The sequence below is a fragment of the Dermacentor andersoni genome, chromosome 1 (assembly GCF_023375885.2).
Source record: "Dermacentor andersoni chromosome 1, qqDerAnde1_hic_scaffold, whole genome shotgun sequence".
NCBI classification, from domain to species: domain Eukaryota; kingdom Metazoa; phylum Arthropoda; class Arachnida; order Ixodida; family Ixodidae; genus Dermacentor; species Dermacentor andersoni.
Genome location: NC_092814.1, coordinates 109,718,619 through 109,732,478, shown reverse-complemented (window position 1 = coordinate 109,732,478; position 13,860 = coordinate 109,718,619). Strand labels below are relative to the sequence as shown.

General features: G+C 42.5%; 1 protein-coding gene across 2 annotated transcripts in view; it reads left to right on the top strand.

Moving 5' to 3' along the window:
* The window catches only part of grsm (probable aminopeptidase NPEPL1 granny smith protein), a 57,656-nt gene that overhangs the window by 29,492 nt on the left and 14,304 nt on the right, over positions 1-13,860 (top strand). For both annotated transcript variants that reach the window (XM_050193511.3, XM_050193510.3), the window contains exons 6-7: positions 2,880-3,022; positions 11,738-11,815. In XM_050193511.3, coding sequence (XP_050049468.1) covers positions 2,880-3,022; positions 11,738-11,815 — 221 coding nt within the window. The remainder of the gene's footprint in view (positions 1-2,879; positions 3,023-11,737; positions 11,816-13,860) is intronic.

Below are 13,860 nucleotides of genomic sequence, written 5' to 3'. Positions count from 1 at the left end.
GGCAGAACCTGGGACTTGTACAGATCCCGCCGGTGATAAGCTATGCACTTTGGGTGTTACCAAGATGCCCACGTGCATTGCACTAGGTTCCAAGATGGTGTTCTAAACATAGGGATATGGCTGCATTACTGATCCTTAGCTAAGGTTATAATCGTAATACATATATTTTTTTCATGCAATCAAAAATGCCCTCTCTCATCCTCACACCTCATGTTAATTTGTGGTTGTGATATTTGTACAAATGCAGTATCCTGATGACAATGAGTCGGTTGGATGGCTCACAATCAAGGAAAACAATAAAGGAGGCTTGCAGCATGTGCTGTGCTGCAAGAGTCCTGAATGCATGTGGTGCAAAACACAGGGAAAAGAAAAGATCCCTTGGCCATCTTTTAAGCAGTGGTCATAGTGAATAGGAGACGGCTTCATTCTGGTTGGGTGCTAGCTAAGTTTTTGCCTGACTTGTTTGTCATTATCATTGCAGTGCTACTCGCACCTCTGAGCTGATTGTTTGATGACAAATGTACCGAGTGTCAACTAGCTCAGGGCCAAATGCATCCAAGTTGGTAGATATTTGATGCTGCATATTAATGGTGCATGTTGGCATGACTAGGAAGGGCAAATTACTCAATTTTCCAAACTAGGGTCACATAACTAAGCATTTACTGTAATGTCTGACTAGCCTATCTTTTGCTGTTGGCAACACAATTGTGATGTTACAGTATGTTAAAGAAACTTGCTAATAAAATGCTTCTGCATGTCATTATTTGATATTTAAAGCTAAGTATTTCTATTAGAAAATTTCTGTATTCGCACACCCGTAACCATTTTGCTGTTTGGACTTTGGAAGGTGACAGTACTTCAAGCAGTAACAAAGGTGGACATGACAAAGCGTGCATTGACCATGCTAGCTATCTTAGCCATGCTCCAGACACCTTCCAGTAACAAGTTGCCAGAAAATTAAATGAGCAAGTAAAACTGCACACAGCTTTTGTTAGGGTCCTATGTAGGGAAACAAAACGAATCAGATGCCATGCTCGTACAGTCTGTATTCATATGTAAACACACTCTAATCTCTATTCCTGATGATGTATGTGGGAGGGCAAGCAACCAGAAACAAGCAGGCAAGCAGCCTAGCAAAGAAGCATCTTCTCCCTTCATGCTGGGTGTGCATGAGCATCCTGATCAGTAATGTCCGCAGTCCCCTTGGAACGTACGAGGAGCTGCAGAATTTTGTCAAGTCGATGTCAATGCTGCAAATTGCTACGATGCAAGTCAGCTTCCCATGTGGTCCTTAAAACTTGTATTATAGTGTGTTCTCGACAACTTTTGCCAATTGTATTCAGTCATAGATGCCTGTTTTATGCTGAGGAATCAAAGAAGACGAGCATTTCAAGTTTCAAATTTTGTTTGAAATTTCAAGTTTGAAAAGGAAAATAGCATCATTTGACAAGTGTTCAATGGAATTATACAAGAAGAAAAAGATTCACTGTGGACTTGTTGCCAACTATACCATGTGAGACTGCGTGACGTGTGAGTGACAAGAACTTAGGTATTCTTTCTTCACCCATGTCTAATGTTGGGGGTACTATAAGTTACACAAGCAAACATGAACTCTGTCATGGAATGGTCTGTCCATGTGAATGTTGCCCTCTTTCACTGCTGTTCAGGAATAGTGACACAAAAAAAGCAACTATTCTCAACCAGATGCGAGCATACTTTGCTATGGTTAGCAACATGTTCATCCAAAGTATATTCTATTGCTTCTTCCTTTTGGAATAATTTCACACCCTTTTCTCTGGTACTTCCTGCTAATTGCTTCTCAAGTGTGTCCAATCAAGTGTTTCACTTTGGCTGAACAACTTGATAACACTGTAGGCATGCAAATAAACAGCCACTTATGCCTCCATGTGCACATGGCTAGGAACACCTGCATGGTGAAACATTAATTCAAGCAGTTTCTGCACTGTTTTATTCTTAATTTTCGTTTTTAGTATTAATAAACTTTTGCTGGGAAAGCAGAAATTTTTCTGATGCTGGAATGACCAATTCCGGAAAGGTCATCCCTTAAAGGGACACTAAAAACAAATACTAAGTTGACGTAGACTGTTTAAATACTATTCCAGAAACCTCGCAATGCTTGTTTCGTGCCAAGAAACGACTTAGTTTATGAGAAAATTGCATCTGAAGGGTCCGAATACTGTTTTCGAGAGATTCAAATCTCCCGCCACCCAACTGGGGGAGTGGTGACGTTACATACACCCTTTGCTGCCGTCGGTGAGTCAAACGGCGCCCGACAGACGGCGGTACCGAGTCAAGTCAAAGCACCGGATTCGCCGCTGCATCTGCTTTTTGGTCAACTGGCGTAGACCATTTGGGAATCCCATGACATTGCATGGAAGTTCAATTCTCTGCTACTTGCAGTTTGTGCGAGTTTCGCAAGCCAGCAAAACCAGTGCAGCACTACGCGATGACTACTGAAACGTGAAAGCGTGGGCCGCCTTGGAGTTGTGCGAAAACAAAACCTTTAGACCGCTTGTGTCATTGTCAAGAGTAATTTCAATCAGTTATTTTTTCTAAAAATGAAATAGAACTGGACAAGTAGTATTTTATTTCGTCTTATATTACAAGGATGTTTTTTGTAAGGAGTGGTTGAGTACTAGTGACATAATTTAACTGAGGAGTGCTTTCGTCATCAGGCAAGTGCTTGAATGTCCTGGTGGAGTCTCTAATCATGTCCTGCATTTACCCCAATTTCTCGATTATCAAGGCTCTGTTCACAATAATATTGATGCATTGGAGTTTCTCGAACACTTATCACTTTAGCTTGACTTTAATAGTTGCCTTTAGTGTCCCTCTAAGTTTTTTTTTTTTTTTTGTAGGTCTGTACTCTGTCGGCCGGGCAGCAGTGCATCCACCTGCACTTGTCATCTTGAGCCACACACCAGAGGGCTCTCAAGACACGATTGCCTGGGTTGGCAAAGGCATCGTGTATGACACAGGAGGGCTGTGCATCAAGTCAAAGGTACTTCACAGAAACCCCTAGCATTCTTTTAATATGATTAGCATTTTTAAGGTGCTTAATGCACTTTCCTGGGTCTGACTGTCTGTCTGTCCATGTCTCTAACAATTTTTCCACCAACTTGGGTCGCTGTATAGTCCATGGTCTAATGGGTAGTGCATCAGGCTGCTGTGCTGAGGGAACAGGGTTTGAAACCAACCGTTAGACCAACTTGGGTCACTGAATATGTAGTACTGGGTGTGCACCACTGGTCATGTGCCATTGGGTATGGGCCACTCCTGTGAACCTTTGATGCCAACTTGGGTCACTGTGTATGTGGCACTGAGTATTTGACACTGTTCAGTGTGAACTTCTTTGATGCCAATCGGGAGCACTTTGTACGTGTCAGTGGGTATGTGCCACTCTTCAATGACAAAAAAGATCCTTTAAAATTTCTTTGGTGCTAGGCGGAATCAAACCCGTGCCACATGTGGACTCAGTGGCAGCCTCTAGTTGCTGCAGCGTGTGCAGTGGGAAGCACAAGAGAGGAGCCCGGCTGCACACACATTTTGGCGTTGGCAATATGGTGTGTTGCTACGATGCTTCAATGCTAGTTACAGTAATGTCGACATTGATTGTGAGATGGTTTTACTTTTTTTTCTTGTGCCTCGGCATGATTCCTTGAAAGCGTCGGAGCTTGGGCTTGTTGGGGATGCGTTATGATACATCATACATGATTGAGCACAAAAATGTTCCCTCTCCATTATTTTTTATGCTGTCAATTTCTCCTTAATGATTTCTGCATCAGTGAGTGCATTTGGTTAGCTAGCGTGCAGAAAGTGCAAGACAGCACAGCAGAATGAGTACAGGCAGACAGAGAGACACCATGGTGGCTTAACAACTGGTGTCTTTATCGCAGCTATGCAACCTATATACAGGGTGTACCACGTAACTTGCGCCAAAAATGAATATATGCAAATGCCACGTAGCTGGGCAGAAACAAGGTGATGTTTTTTTCCATTGCGTGGAGATACTCTTGGAGAGATACTCTACTTGGAGATAATTTTTTCATTCTGCCTAATTAGATAGTCTTAATTAGAAACTTCTCAAATATAATTAGATGACAAGTGTCAATGAGAAAATTGTAGAGCAACATAAAAAGCTCCCGATATAGCTTTCTGTTGCTCGATACATGCTACATAAGTGTTTTTCTGAGCGTGAAAAAAGCCTGCAAATACACTCAAAATTGCTACGCAACTGACTGCTTGAGGCACTTTGTGTATATTCACGGGCTTCTTTCACGTGCGGAAAAACACTATTATGTAGCACGTATTCAGCAACACAAAGCTGTATCGGGAGTGTTTCATGTTGCTCTACAATTTTCTGTTTGACACCTGTTATCTAATTATAATATTTGACAACTCTGTTAATTAAGACTAATTATCTAATTAGGTTGAATGAAAAAAAAATTTTAGTACTATTTCCAAGCGACGGCAAACATCACCTTAGTTCTGCCCAGCTGCACGGTATTTACATATCTGTTTGGCTCAAATTACGTGGAACTTCCTGTAAATATATATATACACTTATACACACTTATACACTTATAGCACAACGATAGTGGCGAACACGCTCGGCGATCGTCGAAAATCTGATCAGCGGGTCAAGCGCGTCGGCTTTTATAGAGCAGTCGTCGAATGTTCCAGACTAATCGTTCGGACCCGCGTGCCTTCCACAAAGTTCTACACCATTCGCGTCACGCGATGAAATCAGATAACATAAGGTTCGGCGACAACAGACAGCGGATAGAAGCATCGATAACTTTCCAGAAACTTCGGATACATGCAGGCGCGTCCCACGCTGTGCGATTACATTTGTTAGGCGGCAACACGTGGTTGCCTGATACAGATAGGTACACGTGTCTCTCTCTCTCTCTCTCTCTCTCTCTCTCTCTCTCTCTCTCTCTCTCTCACACACACACACACACACACACACACACACACACACACACACACACACACACACACACACACACACACACACACACACGTGGTTGCTCAGTGGCTATGGTGTTAGGCTGCTGAGCACGAGGTCGCGGGATCGAATCCCGGTCACGGCGGCCGCATTTCGATGGGGGCGAAATGCGAAAACACCCGTGTACTTAGATTTAGGTGCACGTTAAAGAACCCCAGGTGGTCGAAATTTCCGGAGTCCTCCACTACGGCGTGCCTCATAATCAGAAAGTGGTTTTGGCACGTAAAACCCCATAATTTAATTTTTTTTTTTACACACACACACACACACACCTGCATAGGGTCCTGTTGAGATATCAGGGGTTTTGCTGCCTGACTGGAAAAATGGGAAGAAATTGGGGCTTTGTTGTCTGGCAGCGCAAAGTTTGGGACTTTCTAGTAACTTTTACAAACGAATAACACAGGAAGTGGTCCCCTTTTGGACACAAGCATTCTAATTAAACAAGCGAAATCACTCATAAAAACATGTAGTGACAAAGAGAACTGCTCGCAAATCATGTGACGAACTCACCTCTATAAATTTTTTTTGTTAGGCATTATAGATACATTTGAAAGAAACCACATTAACAAAAACAACAAATAGAGATGGGTTTGGCGATCTCTTCGTTACATTGTTCTCTGCATTTTTTTAACAAAGGAAAAAAGTACAAAAAGTAGTGCGTACGGGTATGCTTCGCAGAAGGTCTGATGCTTTTCGGAATCTTACAAGTGTGGCCTTGATGACGTACATTGTATGCATTAGGAGCATTTCTCCATCCATCCTATACCTGTCTGGCCTTTTGTCTCCTGTTTTACTGGTTCCTAATAATACGCTCTTGCAACACAATGAATGGAATACCAACTAGACGAATCAGCTACCCTCCTTTGAATGTGCCGTAGTTGGGCAAACATCCTCTCGATGTCACTGCTACCGTTTGCAATGCAGAGCAATGTCATCGCTGCATTAGTTCGCTTCCTAGTGCATTATTGCCGTTTACATGTATGTGATCTGCAACAAGTTAAATGCAGGGAGCCATTGTTGTGTTCATGTAAATGTGGCTACTAAAAAAGCAACGAGCCTTCGTTCACTCAACACTGGCAGGCACTGAATATAGTACGTTATCTTTTTATGTGGCCATTTTTGCTTGAGCGTTCAGCAGAAAACAGGCATATATGCCATATATTAACATGATATATGATATATCTTGACCATTTGCTCACAAAAGGTGGGCAGTGTTCATTAGTTTTCTAACAAAGGGTGAATTCGAAGAGAAATAAGGTGTAACTTGATTCTCATAAATTTTATTTGGGGTGGAAAAATCTGGAGCTATCGGACTTTACCTGAAAATGAAGGATCCTAATTATATAGCACACACAGTCCCATGCTTGTGTACAACCACCGTATTCATGACAGGATGAAGTGCAAGAAGTAACTAGACGTTAATTCAGATGTGCACTGGTGCATGCTTGCATGTGCAGTACAATGTAGCCAGACTGTTTTTCTGAAATTGTCCTACTAGAATTGAAACTTCTGCACTTAAGCAGCTTAAGTTATTTGAAAAATTTTGAAATCACACCGAGTCCAATGGCAGGAGGAGAAGAGCAAACCAGTCCACCTCATACCACAGCTTCCACAGTCACTCATTTAACCTGTCGAAGATGTCACTATCAAACAACTTGGAACTACTCAGAAGGACCTTGTCCTGTGAGCCCTGCTGGTCATACTACTTGTGATGTGCACACTGATAACTGACAAGTCCAAGTTCACGCTGCTCACATGTGTCTGTGCTGCTTGTTTTCCACGGCCTTAGACTGTGCTGCCAATGGTGGCAATGCTGGCATTTGCATTTCACTAAAAAAACTCAAAATGAGTGACTACATGCAGTCTTAATCCAAGTTTGTCTTGTCAAACTTGTGAAATCTTGGTAAACGGAAATTTTTAATGAAATTGCCATTAAAGGGTCCCTGAAACGGTTTGGACAAACTTTGTAGACGTGTAGGTACAGTTACAGTAAAACAGTAGTGCCACAATTTAAGCGAAGCGTCTCATATTGAGACAGGTACGGATTATTACAAGTTATCTTTCTCCCTAGTCATGCTCTTCCTCTTCAACTAGTTCGCCAAGTGATCAGGGCTAAGCTCCGCCTTCACTGGCTCTGCGTCATGATGTGACATCGCAGCGTCTACTTACGGTTGTCTTGGAGCCAGTGCATGAAGCCTTTCCAACCTCTTTGCAAGCTGCCTGGCTGTTGATCCCACACAAGAGCTATCCAAACAGTGTGCATTGTGAGCGTTATGTTGCAGCGCCGCGTGTGACCAGTATTCTGGTAACCGCAGGCAAGCTGGGTGTTTTTGCAGATGGGTGGAGCCATAAACTAAAAGTCCCTCCATACTGCTACTGCAGTGATGAAGGGGCTTGAGTGTAAACATGAGTACTCCGAGTGGCCCTGCACAGTGCAGCCACCTGGTGGTGCAGAGCTTAACCAACCAAACAGAGCTACTATTGCTGTAACCAAGTCTAAAACATTTTAAAGATTTAAAAAGGTGACATTTCATGATTACGCTCCTGCCAAAAATTTACACCAGCTGCAAAGTAGAATATACTTGGTTACTGCTACATTAGTTCTGTTTTAGTCTGGTTGAGCCTAAAGCCCCTCCATAAACGTTTCCGCCGACCAGGTTAAGTACCGCCAACTTGCCCTCCTCCTCCACGCTCCTCTCCCACTCACCTCCTTAGCTTCCGGCGCCAAGCGGAACTTGCGTAGCTGCAGCTTCCTGTTCTGAGTGGAAGTGACGTTTTCTTTTTTAGCGTTGTTTACTTTCGCGTCGCTGGAGAGGCTTTAATTGCACCAGCTGCGGTTGAAACTGTGAATGCGATTCCATCCAAGAACCACCGCCTATTGTGGCCAGCGACCTGCTCGTGTTCGCTGCTTCGCGTCAACCTGCTACCGGTTGTGGCACGAGCGACAACGTACAGTGGAATGTAGTGCCTGGGCGCTTGGATACCACTGCTGTTTTTCATGCATTTGGAAAACGGTGACCGCGAACTACTACTTCAGCGAAATACAACCGCTTGTCCCCTTTGCATTCTTCTTATGGTGACTGCCACAGCTCTGCTAAGCACGTGCGGGCGTCTCACCATCGTCTAACAGCAGTCAAAGCGGAAATTCCCGCAGCGCAACTCCAGGAAGCGGAAACGCCGGAACCGGAAATATCGGAACCGGATTTGGTGTGAGGGGAAAAGGCGGCGCACAACAAAGGTTGTCGCTACTTAAGAAAGCGGCGGTGGCACGTGGATGCAGGGGCTTTAGTTGAGCCCTGTGTCGCCAGGTGGCTGCACCATGCAGGCCGTTCACATTTGCGCCTCCACCTATCTGGTAAAATACCCAGTCTGCTTGCATTTACCCGCATACCAGACACGTTAAATCTCTGTTCTGGTAGTAATCCTCCTGTGTGGAGCGACGGCCGCAAACGTGTAGATCCTGGCACTGATCGTATACCGTCAATCCGATGTGCTGCAGCAACTCCACTCGTCTGCTCTCTTGCAGAAAGACAAGATGTCACAGCTTGACATATCACCGATCACTACGTTTGAAGCCCACAACGTAACAAGGGCGAACCATGGTGCTCATGAAAAGAAAGATTGAGACCAACGCTGACTGCGCAGCTCTTGCCAATCCAGAGCACATTGTAACACAAGCAGAATACACTTGCTGTGTGCCAGAAGTGCTTGAGTGTAGTGATAAATTGTCCTTGTTCATTCTTTTTCTGTTACTTCTTTTTTTGTAGAAACAAATTAACCAATATTCCAGCTATTATGAACAACATATTTTCACCATAAGGTTGGAAAAATTATCAATAACGTGCCCTGGGCAGCCAATTGGATAGCTCACCCTACTGATGTCGTACGGCCACCACATGTCACGAGGTGTGGGGTGGCTGAAAACCCTGGGAGCTGTGCCACTGCGATCGGTAGCAGTGTACATTTTTAAAATCTAAGAATAAATTACATAGTTTATACGGACTGCTTAAATGTGTCACTTAATGATCAGAAGGACCAACCTTAATGACTCGGTATGTTTTTACAATTTCGTCAGAAGTGTTTCAGGCTCCGTTAAAGGTTGGTTGGTAGATTCTGGATTAAAGCGCTGAAAAAGAAAGTGCTTTAACGAAACCACATCTTTTTCCTACTCCGGATAAACTTAACTGAAAAATATTATTGAAAGGGAAGCTGAGTGGCCAATCTCAGTTGATTGCTGCAGGCATCAGTGTTTCTGTCTTTCCTTTTTGGGTTATCTCAACAGTTTTCTGCAATATGACTATCACCAAGGCAGTTTTTGCTGGCTTTTGTTGGTGCCATGGGGAGTGTGGCCCTACCATGGTCATGACTTGCTGTGGCTTCTTTGTGTTGGCAATTTTAGTGAGCTGCGAGTTTGCTTAGCATTTCCAATGGCAGCACAGAAATGCCCGCACAACACACGCGAGACAGATGTATGTGTCACCAGCCGTATTTAGACTAGCAGTGCAAAAATGAAATGGCTTTTCTGTTTTTTTTAGATCACAGACATACCTAGTAGTATTCTTCATTTAACTCAAACAAGCAATCGTTGTATCATGTAGAATGTTCTCATGATCATGAAATCAGCCAATAGCTGTTGTGGGTACACCTATTATCTGCTGTTGGTAACCCCCTTTCAAAAGATAATTTGGCGTGTGTTCGAGCTCAGTCTCTGGTAAATAGAACTCCTGGTAACCGAACTTATTTACCTGGTCTTTGAAAGCCTAAGAAAAACACACAAGTGCAGAGCCTAAACTACAGCAATACAAATGTAGAGCAGTTTCACCACTATAGAAATGTGTGTTCTGTTTTCGAACCGTTTGGATTCTATGTTATTTCTTTTGCAACGTCTTTGTTCTTTTTCTCTGTACCATTATTGTGTCCAAGATTAGATTAAATGTGTTAATGACTGACTACATTAATCTTTGCACATCAACACTGTCTTTGGCAAAGGCAGATGGACTAATTGGATTGTGTTGAGCCTGCTAAAATGTGCCCTATTCTTCAGTACCCATCTAGTCAAGTACTCACTTCACTTACACAGGCACTCAGTCAGTGGGATTTGGCATCTACCTCATAGACACTTTGAGACGAAATGAAATTGTCTCAGTGTTCTGCATGGAATGAGCCCTATTCATCGTACCTTAAACTAAAGCCTCGCTTGTATCCACAGAGCTTATATTTTGTACTGCTTTGAAAATTCACTACAAAGCTAATTTAGACCCAAACGTAAGGGCAAAAACCAAAGCAAGATTATTGTGAGGAGAAAAATAGAGGGGGGTGGGGGGTGTAAGGTGCATGCATACTATAGTTGAACTTCAATATAACGAAGTTGTACTCGCAGCAAAAACAACTTTGTGAAATCACAAATTTTGTTAATTCAAGGTTTTAAAGTTTCAACAGTAAAAATATTTCACAAATTTCCAGATCATTCCTAGTTGATAGTATGTTGTCGGTAATGAATTATAAACAAATCACAAGAAGGTAGGACCATAATAGCGTGGCTATGAGTGTTAGCGTATACGTGGTGCAGATCTTGCCAAGAGCAATGCATCGGTGCGAATCACGGCGTCTGAGATTAGCATGTTACATTGCGCGGTGCCATCAGTCTTGGACACCATGGCTGATTGTGCTTATTGCCTGCAGCAGTCATCAGATCGCACTCTCAAATTGAAATTAAAAGCGTAGAAAGCTATGTGTATTCGTCCCAATAAAAAAAGAAAAAAGAAATGTCACGGTTTTGCCAGAAAGGCTGAGCGTTGATGGGGACAGCAAAGAGAACAACTACACTAATTTTCGTAGATTTAACCGATCTCACAAACACTCAGGCAAAGATCTCACTTGATGACCAAGAATGCTCGCTGTTGCAACATGAGTGAACGCTTTGCACCATGCCTCGGAAACTTGAGATGTGCGGGAACGAAATGAACATCAAGGCACCAACCATCTCAGCTCAACTTTTGTGCTTGCCAAAGATTACCTCCAAAGTACAGCACGTGGCCTGCATATAGTCAGCCATGCACAGCTACAGCAAGGGTAGTGACTTGTGCGTTAAGCTCGCATTACTGTTACTTTACTGTTTCTGCGAAAATAGGCGATACCTTGTGTATGTGAACGGTACGTGTGGAAATATGATGTGCAGGAACAATGCGTGTAGCTCCGTATCCAGAGTCACCAAAATATAGAGTGGAAAAAAGACAAACGTAAAAACTTGTGTCTAGTGTCAAGGTTTAAAAGATTAAGTGTGTGCTTTAAAAGGGAAGGTTTCGTTTTCGCTTGACTCCGAGGCCACCCACACTTTTGCGTTTCAGTAGTTCAGTTCATTACATCGCGAATTTCGTTAAGTCAAGGTTTGTTACATAGATGTTTGACTGCAAAATTGTAGCTTGGTGGAAACACGCCTATGACCCACTGCGGTAGCCCGATGGCTATGGCGTTGCGCTGCCGAGCTCGAGGTCGGGGTTTTGATTCTGGCTATGACGGCCATATTTTGGTGAGAGTGAAATGCTAAAATGCTCATGTGCTTAGATTTATGTGCGCATTGAAGAAACCCAGGTAGTCAAAATTAATCTGGAGACCCTGCGATAGTGTGCCTCATAATCATATGTGTTTGGCACGTAAAACCCCAGAAATAAACTTTAAACATGCTTATGGACTGTTTTTCTCCAGACTGCTATGTGTGGCATGAAGAGAGACTGCGGTGGAGCTGCTGGGATTCTTGGGGCTTTTTATGCTGCTGTAAAACTAGTAAGTATGTTTGCTTTCTTTTTTTTGCCTTGAACATGCTTAAGTGTTATGGACTAATTTCTTGCTATCAGTTGTCTACACCAAACAAATTTGATTCCTGCAATTTTAACTACTAGGAGCAGCTTTTGTTTATTTTAACTTGGAAGTAATCATCTGCGTCACTTGCTTTCATTTCATTTTGCACAATTTTTTGTCTCCAAATAACCCCTCTCGAATATATATATATAATATGAGGTCTGTGAATAGGAAGTTTTATCAATACAAATTGAATACGAATAGTCAAACGCAGACACATATATTTACAATAGAAATATTTACTTTGGAATAATTAAGTAGCAAGCTTCTACCGACTAATTTAAAAAAAGACTGCGAACAATCACCCGCAGTTAAGATAAGCTTTACACACAATATCACTAAATGTCGTTAAAGGAACTGCACAAATAATCTCCCAACATCTTTGCAGCCTGGTTTGCAAACAAGCTTTCCAAGAAAGAATGGCTGCTCTATGAGTAGCTTTCCTAAAATGTGAAATGAATGGTTGTTTAAAAAAATATCAAAAGTTGTAGAAAAAGAAAAAAGAGCTGCTGAAGGACTTGTTTCATTTTATTTCATTTATTTTCACCTTCAAGGCCTGAAGGCGTTACACGGGGGGGGGGGCAATACAAACACGTGTAAGAGTGGTTACGTACAAAACAACGAAAAAAAAAAGAAACATTGCTGATTTTGTATGACTTTAAACAATCAAAGAAAAATTTCGAATTTAAAGTAACACGGCAATACATTCGCAAAAAAAAAAATGAAAAAGACTAGGTGGAAGGGTTGACAAGGGTAGACTATTCCGAGTGGTTTATGATGGGTTCATGAACGATGTACGCTGGGAACAGAAAGTTATTAAAAGTGATTTGTTAGGTATTCACAAAATTTTTTTCGGTCAGTACAGGTAACGAAGTTGTCAAGGAGCGCATTCCAATAAACGATTGCATCAGGAAAGAAGGAAGTGGTCATGGCAGATGAGCGGCCGGGTAAACATGCTATGGCAGAGCTGTGACTTATGTGAGAGGAAGTTCGCAATGGGTGGTTTAAGAAGGGGGTGCCTTGAGCGTGGATTGTAAAAAAAAAAGAGTGCAGCAAACAAAGACGTGATATGATGCGGCGTGACTTCAGTGTTAGCAGACCTATTGTTTGCTTCAAAGAAGTGACACTAGTGTACCGTGAATAATGTGAAGTGATGAAGCGGGTGGCTCGGTTTTGAACGGATTCCAATGATGCGGCTAGGTAATCTTGAGTTGGATGCCAGACAGCGGAAGCAAATTCGAGTTGTGGACAGACAAATGTCACGTATGCAAACTTCTTTACCTCTGGGGATGCCTTCTTTAAATTTTCTTGTAGATACCCGAGTGAGCATGCAGCTTTGCGACGTATTGTTTCTATATGTGTTATTCAATAGAGTGACGACATTAAAATAAGACCCAGGTACTTGTAAGATGAAGTAGCGCTGATGTTGACAGTACTAATGCGATAAGTGGACTTAAAAAAGACTGTGCTTTCGGGTAAAAGACATAGATTTGCATTTCGATAAGTTGAGAGGCATGTGCCATTTTTCGCACCATGTCGAGATGGCATCGAGGACACGCTGCAGGCAAAGAACATTCTCAGAGGAGTTAACAGTGTTGTAAACTCCGCAGTTGTCTGCGAAAAAGTCGTAGTTTACAATGTATGTTAGTAGGCAAGTCGTTCACATAGATTAGAAATAATAAAGGGGACAGACCATAATACCATAAAAACATGTAAAAAGGCCCGTTGCAAAGGAAGCATCACTGGTTGTAGTGTAAAAGATAAAACTGTTACATGACAGACTGCAAGAAATGCTAAATTGCGAACTACAAGCAAAAAATCGCAGGTTGTCATGTAGGTTTTGGCAGTGATACAAATTCGACAATGGTCGCTGCAGTCTTGTCTTGTGAAGGAGAAAACCATTTACTCTTATGAAGTTTTACCACTGAGCGTGAAGTTGTGAGTTTGTTTCCTGGTTGAGGTGACTGCAT